The sequence below is a fragment of the Balaenoptera borealis genome (genome assembly GCF_965194805.1).
Source record: "Balaenoptera borealis genome assembly, chromosome: 11".
Lineage (NCBI taxonomy): Eukaryota > Metazoa > Chordata > Mammalia > Artiodactyla > Balaenopteridae > Balaenoptera > Balaenoptera borealis.
The window spans coordinates 92,899,171-92,921,842 of NC_138868.1; the positions used below are offsets into that span (position 1 = coordinate 92,899,171).

The 22,672-nt window shown below is 35.4% G+C and overlaps 2 protein-coding genes across 17 annotated transcripts in view; one reads left to right on the forward strand and one right to left on the reverse strand.

The window, feature by feature from the left end:
• Window positions 1-22,672, forward strand: part of LOC309606433 (protein MFI) — a 175,337-nt gene that overhangs the window by 132,251 nt on the left and 20,414 nt on the right. For 7 of the 9 annotated variants that reach the window (XM_082343530.1, XM_082343535.1, XM_082343534.1 and 4 more), the window contains one exon: window positions 3,289-3,937. The exons of 1 other annotated variant lie outside the window; for it this stretch is intronic. In XM_082343530.1, coding sequence (XP_082199656.1) covers window positions 3,289-3,391 — 103 coding nt within the window. In that variant the 3' untranslated portion in view covers window positions 3,392-3,937. Of the gene's footprint in view, window positions 1-3,038; window positions 3,126-3,288; window positions 3,938-22,672 lie in introns of those variants that run through there. One more of the 9 variants, XM_082343533.1, reaches the window with a different exon arrangement.
• The window catches only part of ATM (ATM serine/threonine kinase), a 141,313-nt gene that overhangs the window by 13,997 nt on the left and 104,644 nt on the right, over window positions 1-22,672 (reverse strand). For 5 of the 8 annotated variants that reach the window (XM_082343425.1, XM_082343424.1, XM_082343428.1 and 2 more), the window contains 13 exons: window positions 20,006-20,240; window positions 19,337-19,504; window positions 18,145-18,258; window positions 17,213-17,430; window positions 16,491-16,698; window positions 15,463-15,576; window positions 14,934-15,092; window positions 14,339-14,477; window positions 13,423-13,505; window positions 11,896-12,036; window positions 11,017-11,133; window positions 3,014-3,163; window positions 905-1,070 (listed from right to left, as the gene is read on the reverse strand). In XM_082343425.1, the coding sequence (XP_082199551.1) occupies window positions 905-1,070; window positions 3,014-3,163; window positions 11,017-11,133; window positions 11,896-12,036; window positions 13,423-13,505; window positions 14,339-14,477; window positions 14,934-15,092; window positions 15,463-15,576; window positions 16,491-16,698; window positions 17,213-17,430; window positions 18,145-18,258; window positions 19,337-19,504; window positions 20,006-20,240 (2,012 nt within the window). Of the gene's footprint in view, window positions 1-904; window positions 1,071-3,013; window positions 3,164-11,016; window positions 11,134-11,895; window positions 12,037-13,422; window positions 13,506-14,338; window positions 14,478-14,933; window positions 15,093-15,462; window positions 15,577-16,486; window positions 16,699-17,212; window positions 17,431-18,144; window positions 18,259-19,336; window positions 19,505-20,005; window positions 20,241-22,672 lie in introns of those variants that run through there. The other 3 variants (XM_082343427.1, XM_082343429.1, XR_014231814.1) reach the window with 2 other exon arrangements.

Below are 22,672 nucleotides of genomic sequence, written 5' to 3' on the forward strand. Positions count from 1 at the left end.
TCAACCACTGCGCCACCAGGGAAGCCCCTACATTTCTGTTTTTAACACAGATGATAACATGCTTTAAAATGCTTTAAACCTAATGAAACGCACTATGAGGTGTTACAGAAAAAGTAGTGGTCAGGGTGTCAGGAAGCCTGGGGTGCATGGCTAGCTCTGTCATTAACTGGGCCTACTTTCTCGTTTGTAAACTAAATTAGTTGCATCAGATTAATGATTCTCATTGTAGAAAAAAAGAGGGTTTCATTATTACCTAGAAAATTTTCAAAATATACATGTCCTGCCTTCCTGGTGTATTGTACCTAAGTGATGAAAAGAGTGGTCTTTAATTAAAAAACAATAGATCACTGATATTCCTGTTGGTTCTCATACTCTAAGATTGTGTTAACTGCCCTATCTAACTATTCCAATCTCTCAGAAATCAAAAAAGCCAAAATATATATTGTACACAGAATATTTAAATATATATCATTATTTCTATTCCAAAACCAAAATTCTATTAAACAGAATCAATCTTTGGGTGTTAATATCATGGTATTATAGAGGCTGTATGCAAGAACAATAATAATTAAAAGAAATAACTTAAATGGAATTATCACGAGTTTTATTATTTTCCAAAGAAAATCCCAGAAAATAATACATAGAGGGGAAAGAAAATAAGCCATATTCACTATTAAGCAATGAAGAAAAATAACCAGTCTTATTTCCCTACCTGAAAGAAAGAAATTCTCTCCTGCCAAAGCTACGAAGAGCTACATTTAGAAGCTAAGAATCAGGATGAACAAGAAACACAATGATCTAATGATGAAGATGGTTTGGTTAACAAACACCATCACCACCACCATCCCCCTGTAACTCAGAATGTAGGAAGTGCTGAATCTACTAAAATGTGTAAGAAGATTACCAATAGAAGAAGTAGCAACACTCCGAGTATAAGCCAATCGTTTCTCAAACCAAACAGCTGGATCCAAGAATTTTTCCATGCAGAAGTAACGGAAAACTGGTTGAAAATTTTGGCAAATCTCCATGAAGGTTTCATATTTCTCTTCAAAAGACTTTTTTTGTACATCCTTTAATAGATAAAATATAAAATTATTTTCTGAATATTCTGTTCAACTAATTTAACTGACGTCTACTAGGAGTTTCAATAGGAGAATAGTATGATAGATATAAAGGCAATAAAAAGATGAACAAGATATTATCTCTACCCACAAGAAGCTAAAAGTCTGGTCAGGGAAGCAATTAATAACAAGTTATAATCCCTTTAGGGTTTTCATGTTAATTTTAGGGGAAGGTGGCATACCAACAGTGACTGTTATTTGTTTTAATTCAATTCTAATTTGAATGATTCTGTAATCTATGTGGAAGTAAACACAAAAATGCCAAAGGTAGCTCCAGATAGTCTCAGGTGTATCACAGCACTAGGCGTGTGACAGGAAACAGGAAAAAGAGAAAGAATGGAAGAATCAATCCCGGATGGATGGCAAAGCAGCTGACACATCTCAGATCTGTCCTTCAACATTTCCTTACTATACAATAATTTCCTGAAGCAAAGCACATCTACTTCAAAAGGCTCAATCCTCATCTATGGACTGATGACTTCCAAATCTGTATCTTTGGCTCAGGTATCTTTAATAAGCTCCAGCCTGATGTGCCTCTCCAACTTCCCACTCAACATCTTCACTTGGATCATTTCCAAATCCAAACTAATTCACCTTCTCATCTTTGGCAAAACTCAGTCACTTCCTCTATTCATCAACACGGTAAATAGCTTCTCCACCTACTCCATCATACCAACCAGGAAACTGGGTGCCACTGATACTCTTTTTTCACCAACCCCACTTCTAAACAGCAACCAAATCATCTAAGTTTTGCCTCTTTAATATTTCTTATATGAACTGCCTGTTCTCCATTCCTACTGTTATTACTTAGTTCAGACTCCGCCTCATGCCTCTGGTCAGCTTTCTCAAAAATATAACCCTCAAAAATATAAGTGTTGTCAGAGTTTTCTAAAATGCCAATCTGATATTACTGTCCTTCTCAAGGGTTCTCTATTGCCTACAGGATACAGTGCAAATTTCTGAACATTTCATAACATTCCATTTTTTGACTAACGACTACTGCTTCAATCTCGTCTATTCCTCCTCAAAACCTAAGCCTATGCTATCTTTACCTGCTTGTTCATGCCTCCTTCCTTTTTGTTTGTATGTTCCTCTGCTTGGAAAACCAATTCATTTATAAAACTCAGCTCAAACAAAAATCTCCTCTATGAAGTCTTTCTTGAATCTGATTCTCTCCACTCCTCCCTGTCCCAGGTAGAACTGATCACTTCCTCCTCTGTGCCTACACAGTACCTTTCCATTACAATCCCTATAGTACTTTACCATACATTTTAAAAAACATATAACAGAAAGCACAACAAAAGAAAAAGTAAATGGATTTTAGAGTTGGACAGACAAGGTTTAAATCCTTGCTCCACTATCTATTAGCTCATTGACCTGGAGTAAGCAAAATCTTCAGAACTTCTTATCTTAAAATGGAGTAAGTATGATGGTGATTAGTCATATTTGTGAAGTCTCAGCATAGTATCTGGTAGAGAGGACACATTCAATAAATGTCACTGATTGGGTGAATGAATGTCAGACCAGATGGCCAGTGTGATGTGGCAAATGTCTTTGAATGTCTCTATTTCATAATTTTTTTTTTTGGTTTTAGTTAGTGTTTTGTTTGTTTGTTTTGTTAAGAATTAGCTTACCCCAAACTGGAAGCAAATTTGCATACACTGAATAATGTTAAGTTCTCATAGGACAAGGGTTGACACTTATCATAGTTTAAAAACCTTCCTTTTTCACTCACACACACTTTCATTCTGGTGAGCTTACTTTCTTATACTTACTGTCATTAACAATTACCTGATGAAATTAAAACTTTTTACATTCCATAATATTTGATATCAGCTTTAATAAGCTATTAGATAATCTTGCAATAACTTATGTTTTTGAGTGTTACTCACCATCATTTTCTTTTGGCACTGACAGGCACTGAAATCCTTTGGCCTGTATCTTTTATGAGCGCCACTCTCATTGTTAACAAGAAATTCACCAATAGGGACAGTTCCTGTGCACCATTCAAGAACACCACTTCGCTGAGAAAGGGGAACCACCTGAAGTTACAGATTAAGTATCTTTTGATTATGGAAAGGCATTAAAGAGCATGTGATGATTACTCAACTATCAGAGTCAGCGTGAAGCATTTTTTCAAGTTATACTATTATTTTTCTGTCCACAGGAAGAAAGCAACTGAAAATAAACAAGCTCAAAGAACAAGATTTTCTAGGCTGCTGCATAGACTTCTGAGAACCTGCTCTTCTCTCAGTCTCCATGATCCCTGAGAGGTCAATCCTGTTAATTATACTCATCATCTGCGACTGAGCCATACTTAGTTTGTTCCATTTAGCAGAGGAATTAACTTTGCTTTCCTATACTTTTAATATCAAATTCAAAGAATTTCACTTTGGAAAATATCAAATGTAGTGTCAATTTTAGTATACTTTAATAATCGAAAGTGTATGCATTCTTGCTTCGTAGTCTCGTTAGCTTCACCAAGAGGACATGTATTCCTAAACATAAAAGCAATTTTACTGGGAACATGAAAAATTATGACATTTTATAAATATACATAAAATGTAGAAAATAATATAAACAAACACCCTTTTACCTACTAAACAGCTTTATCAAATCTAAGATTATTCATATTTGCTGAGCAAGAGACAAAGCTCTCTTTGTACCCTTCACTGACCCCATGCCCCTCCCTACCAACAAGATGACTGCTAACTTGCTTATCATGTTCCTGTATTTTTGGGTATACAGTATTTTTATTTCAAAGCTATACATACATAAGTAATTGTAAGCTTTAAATAAAGAATATTTATACTATATGTATGTTTCTGCAATTTGCTTTTTTCTCACTCAACACTGTTTTACCTTAACTGTGTTAGTACATTTAATCCTAAGTCATTCGTTTTAACAACCGTACTTTGTATAAATGTGCCACAATTATCCAATTTATACAATCGGAATATTGATTAACATTTATATTATTTCCAGATTTCCCTGAAACACTGCTGCAATGAATTAATCTACTAATGAATATATTTCAGTTTCTCTAGGGTATACATGTACCTGGAAATTGAAGAGCTGGGTCATTCGGGATATGCATCTTCAACTTAGTTAACCATATATTGCCAAGTAACTATACAAAGTAGTTGTACCAATTTACATACCCATTAGCAGAGTTTATTCTATAACCTCCCAATGTATTGTCAGACTTCTATACTTTGTCAATCCAAGAGGTGTGTAACAGTATCTCACAGTGGTTTTCATTCGTATTTTCCAGATTCCCAGTAGAGTATAATCTGATAAGACTTATTGGCTATTCAAATGTTTTCTTCTTGTGAACTGGCTGTTTGTATTCTTTACCTTTTTAATTACTGGCTTGTCTTTTTATTACTAGTTTGTAAGAGCTATTTACATATTCTATATATAAATTTCTTGCTGTTAATATTGTAACAATCCTTTTTGTGTTATTAACATTTTAAAATTCGTTTTCTCAGCCACCTGTCTTTACAGTATCTTTAATTCTATATTTTTAATTTTAATGTACTCAAATATGTTTTACTGTTTTATGTTCTGTGTCTTAACATGAAGGAGGTTTTTCATTAACTTAGTAACTGTATTTGTTGAGAGTCTATTATGTGTTACACACAGTGCTAGGGCACTAAGAATAGAGTGGCAACGAGGCAGATGAAGACCATGCCCTCATAAAGCTTCTTTCTGGTGTCAGAACGTATACACTAATAGACATTTAATGATGCCAGGTAACGAGTATTATAATAGAGCAAAACATACATTTAAAAAAATGAGTAATAGAGACGTGGTCAGAGAAGGCGTCTCTGAAGAGGTGACATTAGAGAAAAACCTGAAAGAATAATAATTCATGCAAAGATATTCCAGGCAAAGGGAAGTGAAAAGCCCTGAAGTGAAACAAAATTAGGATATAGGGAATATAAGATGCTTCTGTCTTAAGTCACCACTCCCCCCACCTCCTTGCCTGCACACATACCCCTACTCTCTTCTGCCCACTCTGCCCTTCCCCTGAAATGGTCCTCTACAGCTGTGATCCCAGAGCAAGGCTCATGTTCCTCTCATGGGGGCTCTACCCCAGCTTTTACAGTGTCTGGGCCTTGAACACTTTACGACTGTCCTCTCTAGATGAGTAGCCTCAGGGCCAGCACCCTGTCTCAAAGATGCCAAAATGAGGCTAGTTCTGGATGAGGCAGCTGGTGGGGCTCAGCCTTAGGAACACACTGCTGCTCAGATCCTAAGGCTAATAAGCCCCTGGATGTTCACAGGCGTAGGTCCTGGGGGCTGTAGAACCGGAGCCATGCCCTGAGGTTCCTGAGAAGGGCCCTTGCAAAAGGCTTGTGCTTTAAAGCCTTTTTCAGGCCTTCAGGCTTCCTTCTGCTCTGTGGCCACCCACTCTGATTAAGGGGGTGAGTGGAAGGGCTTGCCAAGGATCATGGACACAGGGTAGGCCCTGGTACCATGGGTTTCAGGCTACTTATCAATTTTCTTATAGGAGCACAGTCAGGGGCAGATGAGGCAGGGCAGAGAGGGCTGGTCCCTCCTTTGCTCTCAAACTCCCTCAGGTGTTAAACTGTCTCCAGCAGCGGAAGGACAGAGACTGTGAATCCCATGCTGTGTATCCTTCCTGAGCCTCTGCTCACTCTCAGGGCCAAGAAGCTCCCAAAACGGGGCCCTCTCTTTAGAGGCAGGGCCATAATCTGAGGAGCAGTGCTGGATTACAGGCATTTTAGTAAGCAACCATTAAACAGGTTCTGGCTGCCTGTTAATGCGGTGAGGCCTCCTAATTGGGTACAGTGAAAAACAAGCTAGAAGAACCCTGGCCCAGAAGACTCTGCTTGCTCCAGTAAGTCACAGTGACCCTGTGGGTGATGGCCTTGTGTTGAGGGGCCATTGGGAGTTGGTGTCCAAGCCTCTCCCTATTCTGTGCCCCAGTGGCACTGGAGCTTCTTCCTGCCCTCAGCCTGGGCCTTCCCCAGTGGTGTTAAAGATAAGCATGATTCCTCTATCTTTAGCTCTTTTCATTCTCTAAAAATGCACTTAACACTTTGCATTATAATTGTGTGTCTGTTTCCCCTGGTGAGCTCCTTAAGAACTAGGACTATGTTTTATTACTTTTATATCCCCAGCACCTACTAGAGTATCTAACACAACACTAGGTGTGTAAATCAACAATTATTGAACAAATGAATGAACGGATCTCATAGCCTTTCCAACCGATTTTCCTTCCCGCTTAAGTAGCTCTAAATGTCTTCCTTCCAGAAAACCCAGCCCTATCTTTAAGCTAGCTGTGACCCCTAATGCTTGATCACATTAACATTCTTGCCTCCTAGTATATTCCATCAAAGATCCCTTTTCCAAAATTACTCTCTATTAATATCTAGTTACGGGGAAAAAAATCAAACCCTTGTCTTTTGTTAAGAGACTGATCTAGAAAGGACCAGGTTGGCTTTTTTCTATCTCATTTCAGAGTTCAACTGTGATGTTGGTTGATGTAAAAACAGTTGAATTCAAGTTTCAAAAGGCAAATGGCAGTGTTTCCTCAGGTACTAAGATTCCCTGGAATAGCCTATTTCATCTGAGTATCTGAGTATTTTGCCTGGGTGTCACAAAAAATGATTGATGACTATTTTCTCAAATTACCTCAAGGTACACAGCTAGTACCATCCTAGATACATAGAAATGAAGTTAATTCATTATGTACAGTGAATGCCTTAGGGCATTACGACTTCTCTCCCAGAATCCTGACTGAGAAGGAAGATATATCACAAAGAAGAAAAATTATTTATTGGCATAAGGCATAATGAAGAATTAAGTACGAAGCTTCTTTCTGCACGTAAATGCTGTTTATATAAGACTTTGATTTTAAAAAATGAATCCTCTCATATCTAAACCTTTAGGCTAGTTGTTCAATATACTTTCTAAAAATGTAGTTTTGGTAGAGATAAATTAGTCCAGTCACACAAATTCTAGTTATCAGAGGGCTATGTCTCAGTGTCAGCATATACAATAAGAACTTTGTCTTCCTTCATCTCCATGTGATTCTCTCTGATGAAAGGTATCTGGTGTGCCTCAATATACAGGTCTCTCCTTTTGAGGTTGTATACTGACATTTGGGTACCAAGAGCTAATTTCAGGAAGTCAATGACCCTTCTTTTTGACACAATGATCACAGGACACCTGAATGCCAGATTGGGAATGACTCCACAGGAGACCTGGACTAGGCGGACTGCTTCCCTACACACACTACAGAACTTCCAGGAACGTTAACTGAAATCAAGAACAACTAGCAATATAGCTACAACATAACTTACACATTCTTGGAGTAATCTCAAAATAACATACATCTATTGGCCCAGTATTATAATTCTAAACAATAAAGTCAAACCTAAACTCTCATATTAAGAGGTTATTTTTTAATATTCAGATGTGTAACATTAAATAACTCCACTATTTAACTGGTAAAATAGTTCTCTGTAAAAATTAGATATTTAAAAAGTCAAAAGGTAGAAATAGAGTTTAGTCATTTCTGCCTTCAAAATATTTTAGGTTAGGGCCTTCTCTCTCTCATGCTTTATAGCAATGAACTTTGGAAACTAAACTGTGTTATCTGCTTGGAAACCTGAGTGGCTTTCTGAAAAAACCAGGTGATCTTAGAGCCCAACTTTTTGCAACACATTGTATCCCCAGTTCTTCAGTCATCATCTATGCTATCTAAAAGTCTGGCAGTTGGAGCATAAAAATTTTCTTTCATTCACGTTACTGAATATCTGCCCTCTAAAAACTTCTCAGCAATCGTTAAAGTACCTGGACAGTTAGCAGCTCATCAACTTTGTCCTATAATTAAGCGAGATCAAATGACAGGAAAGTAACTAGACTGGTGGGTCTAAAAGTACGGTTCCTGAAACACTGCTGCATCAGCATCACTTGATACCTGGCTAGAAATGCATATTTTCAGGCTCCATCCTAGAATTAGAAATTCTAGGGGCTCAGCATCTGTGTTTTAACAAACCCTTCCAGGGATTACGATGCCTGCTAAATTTGAGCAGCACTGATCTAAACCACACCAAAGAAGTCCTTCTGCAGGATAGATTTCACAGATCTTTTTTAAACTTTTGCTCTTAGCATTCCACGAGAACTTGTTTTTTTGCTCACTGCTAATAGAAAGCATCAATTATATTAGTTAATATCCTACAAAGTTTCACATGACAAATTTCTCACAAACTTGAAGGTATTACGAAAAAGTGTGCTTTTCTTCATGCTTTCCCACCCCTCAACCTCACCCAACTAACAAGTGAGTTTTATATTTCTATTTCTGTAGGCAATTAAGAAGCTCTAAAAAAGTTCAGTTTTCAATTACAATAGCCTGACTCAATCAGAATTTTGGAGGGTAGATTTAATTTCTTTTTCCTTACTCCCCTATTTGGTGTTTTTAGTTTAACAATTATTTTTATAATTTAAAAAAATGTTAATTTAGGGCAATTCAAAATATATTAAAAGGCAGGTATTACCCATAATCCCATCATACCCAGAGTTAATAGCATTTTTAGGCTTATTCAGGAACTTTCTAAAAGTCAAAGCTATATACTGATTTCTTATAAATGTATATATAAACATCCGTTTCAAGGCTATTAATCTATTTTTATGTCACGAACTATACCATCTTCATTACTAAAGCTTTACCATTTGCTTTCATATGATTAGGCAGAGTCCACTTTCACCTGTTGCTTTTATCAAAGACATTTTAGTCATTCTCACCAATATATTTTTCAAGATAAACTTTTAAATGTTTCCATGATATAAAAATTTTTACTGGAATTTCATTGTCTATGCATTAATTAGAAATGAGCTGACATTTTTCACTGCTTTCCCATTTAAGACATGGGACTTCTCCCTTACCCTAGTTTTCCTTTATTCTTTCTGGTTATAGTTTTGTAATTTTTTTTCATACAGTCTTGCATGTTTGTTTTTTTGTTAAATTTTATTTATTTATTTATTTATTTATTTATTTATTTATTTATTTATTTATTTATTTATGCCTGTGTTGGGTCTTCGTCTCTGTGTGAGGGCTTTCTCTAGTTGCGGCGAGCGGGGGTCACTCTTCATTGCAGTGTGCGGGCCTCTCACTATCGCGGCCTCTCTTGTTGAGGAGCACAGGCTCCAGACGCGCAGGCTCAGTAATTGTGGCTCACGGGCCTAGTTGCTCCGCGGCATGTGGGATCTTCCCAGACCAGGGCTCGAACCCGTGTCCCCTGCATTGGCAGGCAGATTCTCAACCACTGCACCACCAGGGAAGCCCCGCATATTTCTTATTAACAGTAATCCTAGGCAGTTTATTCACATTATATACATTATATTATTGTGAAAGGGACTTTTTTCTATTATATTTTTAAACTAGTCTTAGTTGATGGTTGGGATACCTTGAGGTTACGTAGGGTTAACTCACTAGAGAAAATAAACACTTGTGGTATATACCATTTTGCAGGTTTAAGAAACAGATATGAGACTATCATAAAAGTGTCTCTGAAAGGTTGCTTCTCTGCTATACAGTAATTATCGTAATTTATTTATATCTTCGCTGAAATAGAAACAATGAATAAATAAATAAGCCTTGTTACAGCAGTGACATAAGAATAAAGGGCAAATAGGAGATACAGGAATGAAACCAGAAAGGAACACCTATAAAAAACAGGCCCTTCAAAATGAAGGTTTACAGCTATTTTTAAAAATGTAAACATGCTAGATGAACACTCATTTAAGGGCCCAAAATGATTAATTAATAAAATAACGTGACTTGAGAATTATCTTCTCAGGCAAAAAGCTGGAGGAAATGCAAATTGGTACATCCCTCTATTAAATGTAATCTGACAGTATCTAGCGAATTATAGGTGCATTTACTCTTAGCCATCAATCCAACTTTAGGAAGTCTATCCCACAGATTCACCTGCACATATATGAAATATTATATGTTCAATGTTATTTATTGCAGCATGGCATTGTTTGCTACAACAAAAGACTACAAACAACCAAGATGCCCATTTTATATGAAAGGGACTTGTATGATAACTATGTACTAATACATAAACCAGTTGTTAAAAAAAGAGAAAAATTTCTATAACATATTGCTGAATTAAATATATATATATATATATATATATATATATATATATATATATATATGTTGCCATTTCTCTAGGAAGGGGGGAAATAAGGAAATATATTCATATATTCTATTTGTATAACACTGGAAACAAATGAAAATGGTACTTACAAGGGGGCATGAGGTTGACAAGGAAAAGGGTAAGAGAAGGCTTCCCTTTTTATACCTTTTTCTATTATTAGGTTTTTGAACCATGCAAATGTATTACCTAGTCAAAAACTAACATATTTAAAATTTAAAACCCTATATTATATACTATATTCTTCACTGAATCACTATTTTCTTTTTAACATCACTTTTCCTCTTATAAGCACTTTTATACCAGAAATAGGCCAAATGGTCAAACATAAGGGGAAAATACTTTAGCTGATTATTACAGGAAACAAGATTTCTTGAAACAAAAAATTCCTGCAATTAACATTAATGTGTACTTTTACAAAAGAAAAATATTGTCTAAATCAGACGTTGGCAATATATGGCCTTTGGACCAAACCCAGTTCCAGACTGTTTTTGTACAGCCTGTGAGCTGAGAATGGTCTTTCAGGTTTAAAGGGTTATGAAGAAAAAAAAAAAAAAGAATATGCAACAGAGACCTTATGTGGCCCACAAAGTCTAAAATGTTGGTCCCTCACAGAAAACGCTTGCTGACCCCTGCCTGAATAATGGTGTCTTTTACATGTTCTTGATAAAGCAGCAGAAGTATAAATTAGTTACCTTATATGTGCAGATAGTCAACTTCCTCTTCCTGGTTTCAGTATTTCTCTGCAGCAATGTATTACACATCTGGAAAACCTGCTGCATGACAGCATCTTGTCTCAGGTCATCACGGCCCTTCAGAATAACCAAAACACAAATAACTAAGCGTAATTCATTTTCTTTATTATAAAATAACACGAAGAGTCATCTGAGGACAGCCAAAGGGCACTTAGAAATCAATCTGAGGATTATGCTCCTCGTAATAGTCTCTTAAATAATTAAGACCTAATACTATTCTTTCATTTAGAATAAGCTATACCACTGGGTAGGCAGACCAATTTAGAAATAAGAAGTTTCCCCCCGCTTGCTGCTTTTGTAATTAAAATAATTGGAACCGCTCCACTTGAGGGCACACTGTAAAATACCAGGGTAGAGGAGCACTGTTGTTTCTCTACTACTTCCCAGCAAGGCCCAAAGAGCTTAAGAGCAGAGTAAGGGAGGAATGCTGTCGCTTTCTGATACATTTAATAGCACTTAGCACAGTGCCAGACTCAGGATATTGAAGCAAGGGCCTTCAACTTGAACTATTCAAGAAAATAAGCAACACTCACCAAAATTTTTTTTTCCATAACAAGCAGGCTGATTGTTAATCTCATCATGTCTGTACATGTTAAAAGTATTCTTTTACTTCAACCAACTATTATAATAAGGCTGGTCTTTCAGAGAGACAAAAAAATGAGGAAAAGCATTCTGCTTCTAGAAAACAATATATTTCTACTTTATGTTTTCCTCACCTGTAATTATTCAGAATAGAAATAAAGACCCAAAGTAGGAAGAAAATATCAACTAAAGTTTTCTTTTTGACTTTTTTCATTAACAACAAAAGGAAAATCTCACCTTGACAAGCTGTCTCCTTTCCTTGCCATCAGAACCCAAACAATCTATTATTTTTGGTAAATTTAAACCTCCTGCTAAACGAAATTCTGCTTTAAATGACTGTATAGTCACCAGATTTCCATATTCCCCTGTGGGGTCCACCTAATAAAATGTATAAATATGACAATAGCTCAGATACACAATTTGCATTTAAAGAAAAATGAATTATAAATGACAATTTTAATATTAAACAGAGGAATGAATGACAATGTGCTGTTGGTTAAGAACTGAAGTGGTAACTTTATAAATGAAAGAAAGAAGATTGGACATTGGAAAGGCTTTAAAAAGTGACATAGATAAAATTTACCTCCCTAAACATCTCTTAATAAAAGTAGGGCATACAAAGTTAGAATAGTGTTACTGAAAAACTACTGAAAATCCTGGTACAGGTCTTGCCACTGACCTGTATATGTTAAGTCATCTGTATAAATTAAGTCATCTCCTCACAAAAACAAGGTAAATTTTAGAAAAGTACGGAGAGGAGTTTTCTTGGTTGTAATTGCTAAATCTGGCATTTTCAGGAAATATTCAGCTAAATGACTTGCTGATAGGTTAATCCACATGATGAAGCTACATTGCAAATCAAATAACTACAGATATTAAACACTAAACTACAAACTCAAAGGAGAGATTTTACAATGTAGTTAAAATGACCATTTTCTAAACTGTAACATTTATTATTACATATATCCCTGGCAACATCGTACTTCTAACAATAAAAGACCATCAGGACATAGCTGAAAGTGTCATGTATATTATAGTCAATTTAATATTGCAATACATATTGTATTATTTAATACCGTAATACATCAGTCAATACATTCTAATGCATACAGAATTTTAAAAACCAGTATAAAACAATTAGGGACTTTCTTGCTCAGTTAAAACTTAATTTTGGCATAAACACATGAAATCTTTCCTTCTGGCCAATGAAAATAAGTCTATAGACATCTTCATAAGAAAGATGACAGCTGTAAAAATGAAGGCAAAAGAAAAGAAAGCAGGAGAGGCCTTTAAAAGTATTTTAAGTCTTGGGCAAAGGGAATCCAATAAAGAAAAAAAACTATAGGCTGGGGACTTCCCTGTGGTCCAGTGGCTAAGAATCCACCTTCCAATGCAGGGGATGTGGGTTCGATCCTTGATTGGGGAACTAAGATCCCACATGCCGCGGGGCAACTAAGCCCGCACGCTCTAGAGTCCGCGTGCCACAACTAGAGAGCCTGTGCACCGGGACTAGAAAGAAGCCCACACTCCGCAATTAAGAGCCTGAGCGCCACAAGGAAAGATCCCGCATGCCGCAACTAAGACCTGATGCAGCCAAATAAATAAATATTAAAACAACAACAACAACAACTATAGGTTGAAACAAGTGAAACTGCCAATATTTAACCAATTTTGACCTACAAAAAAAGGCTATTTCAAATGGTTTAACCTACTAAAGAGTAATTTAGCTTAATTAAAAAATCAAAACAGTTAATGGTAGAGTACCTTAATTTCCATAGTAGGAACAACAACATCTTCTAAATTTTTAAGTTTGGTAATGGGCTGGTCTGCCGGAATACTTATGCCTTCTGTATTTAAAACAAAGAGGTTTCAGTGACAACTGCAAATTGAGGAATAGTACTGAAGGTAAAGCAGGAGAATTCAGCAGATACCATAAACCCAAACTGTGGCTAATCTGTGGTTCAGGCCCTGATTTAGAAATGAAGACCAAGGGCTCGGGACACAATGCCGCTCAGGGTCAGGGCATAACAATGGTTAACATGGCTTACAAATGAATTTGCAGGTTACCTGGCACTGGTAACTAGACCAGATTCACCTGAGAGGTCAAATCGAGCAACTTAAGATAATTATATACAGTGTAAATAGCACATAGATAATGTACTCCTGTCATATTACTATTAAATGTGACTAAAGGACATGACAGTAGTCTTTGTTTGCTTAGAGAGGAACACTATGAGAAGCCTCATTCTTATTTTAAAATAATAAGAATTTAAATGTGAAGATATGATTCTGAACAGAAAAAAGAATACAATTATTAAAGTATGGGGAGAGAGATACAAATAACCAAATATTATAGCAGCTTATAATTATTTAAATAGACACAGCAAGAAGAATAATGGAGAAAATGATAAGGTCTTTCCATTTTTAAGTCCTAGAGTGCAGTCACCTCTTAACAGTTCCACAAAAAGATATTAAGTAAAAAAGTGACTGGAGGGGTGTTGAAGCTATTAGACAAAAATTAAGTTTTGAATCATGTGTGAGTTGTAATCATCAGGACTTTCACATCTATAATTAATGTGTGTGAGTTGAACAGATTTACATTATTAAGCTCTATAATTAATATATCCCTACAGAGAATAACACAGCAAGAAGGCAACACTCATTCTTTCAAACTGCATACTTCTCTGAGTCTTCCACTGAGTGGCATCTAAATTTGCTAGTATAATGTAAGCATCACAAAGTGCCTCAACACTTCTGACCATCTGAGGTCTCCTGCTTCTGATAGTACGTATTATTTTGTTTGCAGCCTCGGTTCGATCCTATTAATAAAAAACAAACAAAAAATATTACATAAGCAAATACCCAAGACAAACTTTTCAGAGTTATAATAACAAAAGGAAAAATAATTTATGCACAAAGCTAGACAATGGAAGGACTATAATCCCTCAGAGACAAACAGTCACCTTATTATGAATGAAATACATCAAAGATATAATAATCTCAAGAGTAAATGACTTGGGTAACTTGTAAAATTTATTTTTTCTTTGCTCATTGCTCTGAGGAAAAAGGTAAAAATACTTTTGGCATTTCTTATGCTTTGAGAAATATTCAGGAATTTTGAACCAATTTTAGGTAGCATCACAATATCAAAGGATTTACAAACTGAATACTGTCAACAACACACACTCTTAGAATTCCTGAGACTTAAGAAAGGAATATTTTGGGAAAAAATGAATATTACAATTCAAAAAGGTATGCATGTTCAATCCAAATACCTCATCAAGCTGAGAGCTTTGTTTAGGTGCATTTTTAGTTATTCTGCTCCTTCTTGCTGCCTCTGGTTTGGTCAAAAATTCATCTTTGTTTGCATTTGCTAAAGCCAGTATAATAAACAAAGTATGATGAGGGTGATCCATTGAAATTCTAGAGATGAGCTGTCATAAAATTAAGAACTGTTAGTTTTATGGAAACAAAAAAAAAGAAAATCCATAACCTTTTAAATTTTGCTTAACATTAAAGATATGTGTTACTGTACTAGATGCTGCAGTGGGTGGACTGTGTGAGTATGGGTATGTATCAGAGAGAGAGAGACAGAAGTACATGAGGAATAAGAAAGAGAGAGAAATTGAGTAACTTATGTGGAGCATGAGAGGAGACAAAAGGAAATCTTTATTCTTGCCCTTATATAGTATAATTAATATGAGTGACTAAACTTTTTTTGTATTGCCACTTTCTGGAGTGGAACAGTAGTATATAATAATATAAAAGAAAAGCAACTGTGGTTTGATTTTCAGGTTTACTTACATTATTGAGGACTTCATGAAATCCTAGGCCTCCCATCATCTTGGTCCCCATTCTAGCAGCCAATTGGTACATAAGAGGCAAAAATTTATATGATGGAATCTTCATTCCATCTCTCTACCATTAAAAAGAACACAAAATTAAAAAAACAATGCATTTCAAATAGTCTCACAACTAAGCAAATAAATTATTCTAAGAAAATGCTCCTCTACTAGTGCAATCATCTAGCAGATATTAAATAAAACTTCACTAATCACATATTTTTACTTATCATTTATCTTAAAGTCTAGATTGATTCACTGTTAAGTCATAATATTTGAACCTAAATCAAACTGTATTCAGAACTGGAATACTTGGCACTGCTCATATTCTAGTGAATCCAAAGAGGACAAATGTGGATATAAGGACTATTGTAATCTTGACTCCTGAGAAGTCAGTGTGAATAACAGGGAATAACTATTTTTCCCTACATGCTAAAAGTAACAGGATTTAATGTACACTAGGAGCAGAGGTTGGCTGTATCATTCTCTTCAGCCAGAAGAACCATTTTACTTTTAAGCTTCAAACTGATTGCCAATATATACCTTGTCAACATAACTTTAATATTAGGTGTCATCAATAAAACCTAAGATTTTTTAAATAAAAATCTACAAAATACTGCCACTTTAATGTTTTCTTAAAATCTTTTTTTCCATTTACAAAAATAATTTATCGTAAAAAATCCCAGAAAAGAATAAAGCAAGGGAAAAATACCCCACCTGTGATCACATCATTTTTAACTGCTTTCCAAATCTCCCAGTTTAGCATTCTGAGTACTTTCCTATGGCAATTGCAAAGATATAGGAAAAGACTGACCTAAATTCTCTCATAGCCACATAAACCTACATCATTAGAGCTAATTAAGTACCTATGTGTAGAGCCCTGAACCAAGTGCCAAGGATACAAAGTATACAAAATCCATGACATTGAGGGGCTTATGTCTAAACTTTTAAAGCACAGGCTAGAACATTGGGTTGAAAAAGAAAACCTGCCTTCATCATGCCATTGACTTCAGAAACTCCAGAATTTTCAAGCCAGAGGGAACAAAGACGGAATATCCACGTATCATGCCCTTCTCCACTTAATAAGCAATTGATGTAATTTTCAACTGCCTTACATAAGAAGCGTTTACGATCTTCTTTCAATGCATGGAGTGCACATTCATCCAACTCCAGCTCTCGCTGAACCTTTACTGTGTATCTTACATTGGATAATTAAAGCAAAACACAAAAGCCATCAAATTTTATAGAACTACAACATCATATAAGATATACAAAATAAATGAAAAATCTGGTGTCCACCTTAGGGGAAAAAGCAAAATTCTAAGAATTATAAGGGGAACAAACTTAGTTTTGTCTTAAAGTAAGTTTGTGCAACTCAAAAGCTATCTTAGGCAACCAAAGACAAAGTGGACTCTATCCAAGGTATTTCGTTAATGTTATTCTCTACTTACACTAAAATATATAGACCAAAAGCAGGTTTGAATAAAGGATTTAATTACATCAAAATAGGTAACTCCTCTATATTTAATTTCAACACCTATCTCTTCTTCAACTATGATACCAACAAACAAACTAAAAAAGCAAAACAAGAAGCTAACATCAATATACTTTACAATTAGCTTAGAACCAGAGCATGAATTCTTATCTGGTTCTCTATACCTGTATATATACTGTATATCTGTATATCTTGTCACTTGTAGACCCCTAGTTACCTGTTGGTCTGAATTTTATGTTCCCTAAGAAGGCCAACTTCCTCTTTAGCTCTTTTCAGGAGAGCTTGCTTGTTTTCAAATTCTGACGATTTCATGTAGTTTTCAATTCTTTGGTACTGAGTATCTGAGAACCGTGCTAATGAGAGAAATGCCTTCATTTTTCCATTTCTGAGCCCATCATTGCTTTCTCCATCATAATTTCCAGCAACTTCCACTGCCTTCAAGAAAAAACAATCCATTTATATTATATTTACAGATACTAAATACATCTAAAGAATTACTCAGATCAAAGAAATATCCACACTAAAGTTTACTTTATATATATGTATATAAGCTAAATTATATGAAGTACAGTATTTTCTTGACTTTTCAAGACAACTTTGACATGGCAGAAATAACCAAAATAGCTAATATTTGCAAAGAACAGTGCAAAAACAAAAAGCTCTATAAAATTTTTTAAAAATCACATTATGCTTTTCATGTTCATTTATTTAGTGAAGTAGCTATTTCTAAAATTAGCTAAACTAAATAAGAGGGAGAAACAGGAAGGTCAAAAGCGGTAGTAGCACTGGAGTCCCAGTCCTACTTGTAGCGTTGGGCTTCAAATGAATAATAAAGGTTGACTTGCATATTCCTTAATCAGCTATTTTTACAAATAAGTAAATGGAGAAATTATCAGAAACAACTTGTTTAAAGAGTAGCTGGTGATGGGGGTAGAGAGAAGACACATTTGGGCTTACTTTCCAAATATGCTCCTTCTTTTGTAACATTGTTTCATTCTGCCCTGAAGAGTATACAGAGCTACAACAGTAATAATATTTAGAAAAGTGAAATCGTACTTTTATTTGCCTTTGAAATACATCTGACCCCAATAAAAAGATCAAATGTGTTCATGCTAAACAACTCTCTTAAGGGCTGCTCAAAAATCTTACCTTTTCTAGATAGGTCTGCATGATGACTGCAGGATTTTCTAAGCAAGTTTCTGCTAACCAGGTGCCACAAACCCTCAGACATTCTGTGTATATAAGTTTTAGGTTGGGATCATTCTGTATATGAAAGCAAAATCGTAAAATGTAATTCATTATCATGACTATATAAAAAAATCTTCCACGCAGGGGAAAAAAAGCAGGTTAAAAATGTCTTTGCTCATTTGCTTTTACCTTACAACTATTTTAATAATTCCAAATACGTAGGTTTATAAAATAATCATTCTCTACTGTTTACTATTATTACTATTATCGGAACAACTCACATTTATTGAGTACTTTCATATGCTAGGCATTTCTACCAGCTTTATGTATAGTAACTCATTTAATCCTCACAAGAACCCTAAGAAATAAGTACTATTATTATCCTTAATTAGAAAACTACAACTGAGGTCAAAGAGAGTAGGTAACTTCCTTGAGTCCACACTGTTAAGCAATATTTAAACATCATATCATATGAGTTCCCAGGGCTTTCGTATAATGATGAATTCTCTAGTGATGGAGGATGTAATATAAGTTTCCATTATCCAAAAGTACAAAAAGTTGATATTCACCAAGTAGGTGTATGTCAGAGGGACATCATTGTGTCCAAACCTTTAAAACACTTCATGATTCCTACAAATGCTGCTACTTTGCCCATCATATGCTGGAGATAGAGTTGAAGAAGCAATCAAGTTTACAATAACTAAAATAGGTAATGTTAGATAAAATATTAGACATGATGTTTTCAAGGTATTTGGATTAACAACCCAATTATTCCAACTTGCTTTTTTCTAAAAGTTTTGTTCTCTCATGCATTTCCTCTTCCATTTTTTTTGTCATTTCAAATTTATAGTATCTATTTCTTCTTTGTTTCCCACATACTGTAGAAAGTTTAAAAAAATGAGGCTTATCACTGGGACAACAAGATGGACTGATACAAATGCTATAATAGGAAAAATGAATACTTTCTAAACTTCTTTTACAAATATTAATTTTCAAGACTCCTTTTAACAATTTCTTGTTCATGGGTCAAAGCTTTAATAAAAGCTTTAATAAAATTGGTAATTACTTTAAATTTTATTTTAAATATTTTAATGCACAGTAATTTTTCTTATAACAGTAAAATACGAATTTGGCCAATAGAAAAAAAGTGAACCTCTGTACAACTGGCATCCAGCTTCTTGATCATTTGCTTGAGAATACTCAGGGCAAGACTCTGTTCCTTTTTCGCCCAGAATACTTGTGCTTCCTCCAGCTGCCACTCAGAGACTCCACAACTAGCTGAATTATACTGTTTAATTTGAAATATTGCCCTTTCAGGGAGCTGAAATGAAAATGACAAATAAGAATAAATACTTTTACTATTACTACTATTACCACTACTACTACTAATAAAAGCAGTTACTACCATTCACTGAGGACTTGACTATTTGTCAGGACTGTCTTAAGTGCATCTCTAATTGCCTTCCCCAGGCCCGATGTCGGCCTATCTGTTTTTCTCTTTATATAAAGACATATATATAATTATGTGTGTTTATACACAGTATATAAAATTGCTGACTTGTTATAAATACAATGAGTAAGTTAGGTAGCTTCTCATTTTTTTAACCAGGCAATTGAGGTTTAGAGAAGGTGAGTACCTTGTTCAAGGCTCAAACTCAGGTCTAATTCCAAAATGGGAAGTCTTCAACAATTATGCTATACAATGTTTTAATAGCAATCTCTGTCTCTCAAATGACATTTCTTTTTCACTTACGCTTTCTATTTTCTGGGTAATAAAAGGCAAGGTCAAGAGGTGAGATGACATAGTTTTAAATCTGATTACCTGAGTGTTCTTGAAAGTTCGGGCTAATACAGAGAGTTCTACAAGATGCTTGGTGAGAATGTCCTTAAGACACTCTCTTTGCGAGTTTTCCATTTCCTTTTCCATCAAGATCTCCAAAATGACTGTGCGTAGAGCCATTATAGGCTCCTGAAAACTAAAATCACTGTCTTTGAGAAGCTGGGAATGTTTCCACCACTTAATGTATACTTCAGAGGGCTGCCTATCTGTTGTTGATCTGAAAGCCAAATCAAAGAATTCACATAAGAGAACTGAAAAAAAAAAAAAACCCTGCTAGTATGCAGGTTGTGAAACTTAAGGTTTAATAAACACAAAGGATTTTTTTTTTTTTTAATTGACAAATACAGGCAGTGGGCCGGATTTGGCCTGCGGGCTATAGTTTACCTACCCTTGACTTGGTCCAACATTTTCTCTTTTTTTTTTTTAACATCTTTATTGGAGTATAATTGCTCTACAATGTTGTGTTAGTTTCTGCTTTATAGAATATATATATATATATATATATACACACATATATATATATATATATATATATATAGTGAATCAGCTACACATATACATATATCCCCATATCTCCTCCCTCTTACGTCTCCCTCCCATCCTCCCTATCCCACCCCTCTACGTGGTCACAAAGCACCCCTGGGGGGCAGAACACAAAGGAATTTTTGCAGTAACATGACTGGAACTTCTAAAATAATATAAAATAAGGACCATAGTTTAGAAACCTACAATGTGGTCAGACCTCTGAGGGTCAGTCAGCAGAGAACCCAAGAGAGGATGAACATTTAAAGATTTTCTTTCTTTCTTTGTTTAAACTGAAGTATTGTTGATTTACAATATTATGTTACTTTCAGGTATACAGCATAGTGATTTAATATTTTTATAGATGATACTTTCAAGATTTTCTTAAAAATACTCTTCAACCTCACAAAAAGCAGCACTTCTAAACTAACATTCTTCTGAAATGAGAACACATTCATCAGGCCTGTCATTCAGAACATCTGTACCATTAGTCCAGCTTCAATGCTCCCTGTGGTAAAAAGGACAGTCAGCAAGGAAATGTAATAAACTCATTATCTACTGTGCCTGCCAGGCACAGGGCATGACTCTATGCAAAATGGCAGCTGTTAAAGAAAGAACAATCCAATGAAGGAAATGCTGGCATCTGGCAAAGGTTTCATATACCAATCTTACTTATTAAAGGAAGAGAAAACGCATATCGTACAATTAGTTTATATGAACAGAGTGCTTCCCAGATGTTCAAACTAAGCAATACTGTCCAATCCTTTAGGCCTACTGTATGAAGAGAAATTAAGATGAAGCAAGGAGACTAAGAAGATGGTAAGGTGATGACTAGGAAATGAAAGCTCTTTTAGTTGCTTGATAAAGAAGGAAACAGGGCTTCCCTGGTGGCGCAGTGGTTGAGAATCTGCCTGCCAATGCAGGGGACACGGGTTCGAGCCCTGGTCTGGGAAGATCCCACATACCGTGGAGCGACTAAGCCCGTGAGCCACAACTACTGAGCCTGCGCGTCTGGAGCCTGTGCTCCGCAACAAGAGAGGCCACGACAGTGAGAGGCCCCCGCTTGCCACAACTAGAGAAAGCCCTTGCATAGAAACGAAGACCCAACACAGCCAAAAATAAATAAATTAATTAATTTTTAAAAAAAAATTTATAAAAAAAAAAAAAAAAAAAGAAGGAAACAGTAACACAAATTCACAGGAACCAAAACTTTAATTCTTCCCAAAATGATCCTAGAGCAGCAGGTCTCAAATTTTCTAATCTCAGGGACGCTTTACACTCTTACAAATTATTGAAGATCCCCAAAGAGCTTTTGTTTATTGGATTATACCTATTAATATTTACCTTATTAGAAACTAAAACTGAGAAAAATCTAACATGTATTAATTTATTTTCAAATAATAGTAAATCGACTATATATCATATATCATAAATAACATTTTTTATAAAAAAATAACTATTCTTCCCAAAACAAAACAAATTTAGCGAGAAGAGCACTGTTTCACATTTATGCAAACCTCTCTGATGTCTGGCTTAATGGAGACAGTTGAATTCTCATCTTTGCTTCTGCATTTGGTTTGCTGTGCTATGATGTTTGGCTTAAGTATATGAAGAACATCTAGCCTCATACAGATACATAGTTGGAAAAGGGAGGAGTATTTTAATAGTCTTTTCAGATAATTGTGGCTATTCTCTGATACCTCACCAAAACTTCACTATACCTCATGAGAGAATGAGAGCAAAAAAACCAGATAACATTTTGCTATAACTGTAACAACAGTTTTGATTTCATGAACTCCTGAATGGATCTTGGGAAAACCAGGATCTCTACACCACACTTTGCGAACTGCTGTCCTAGAGCACAGGTATTTGGTACCAGCTCATCAAACTTTCCCTTTCTTCCTTATAACTCCCTAGCAGAGAAAGATCCAGGAACACTGGAAAGTGAGATCACTTCCTTTTCACCATTATAAGAGGCAATCTCCCCTAAACACTTACTCCATATTCATTAACATTGACTGTTTACTAAGAATTGGTCACCAGGAAAAAGCACTAGGGATACAAAGGATTCAAGAATAAATAAGCCCTATTTTTAGGGAGCTTCTAGTACAGCATGGCAGAGTATAC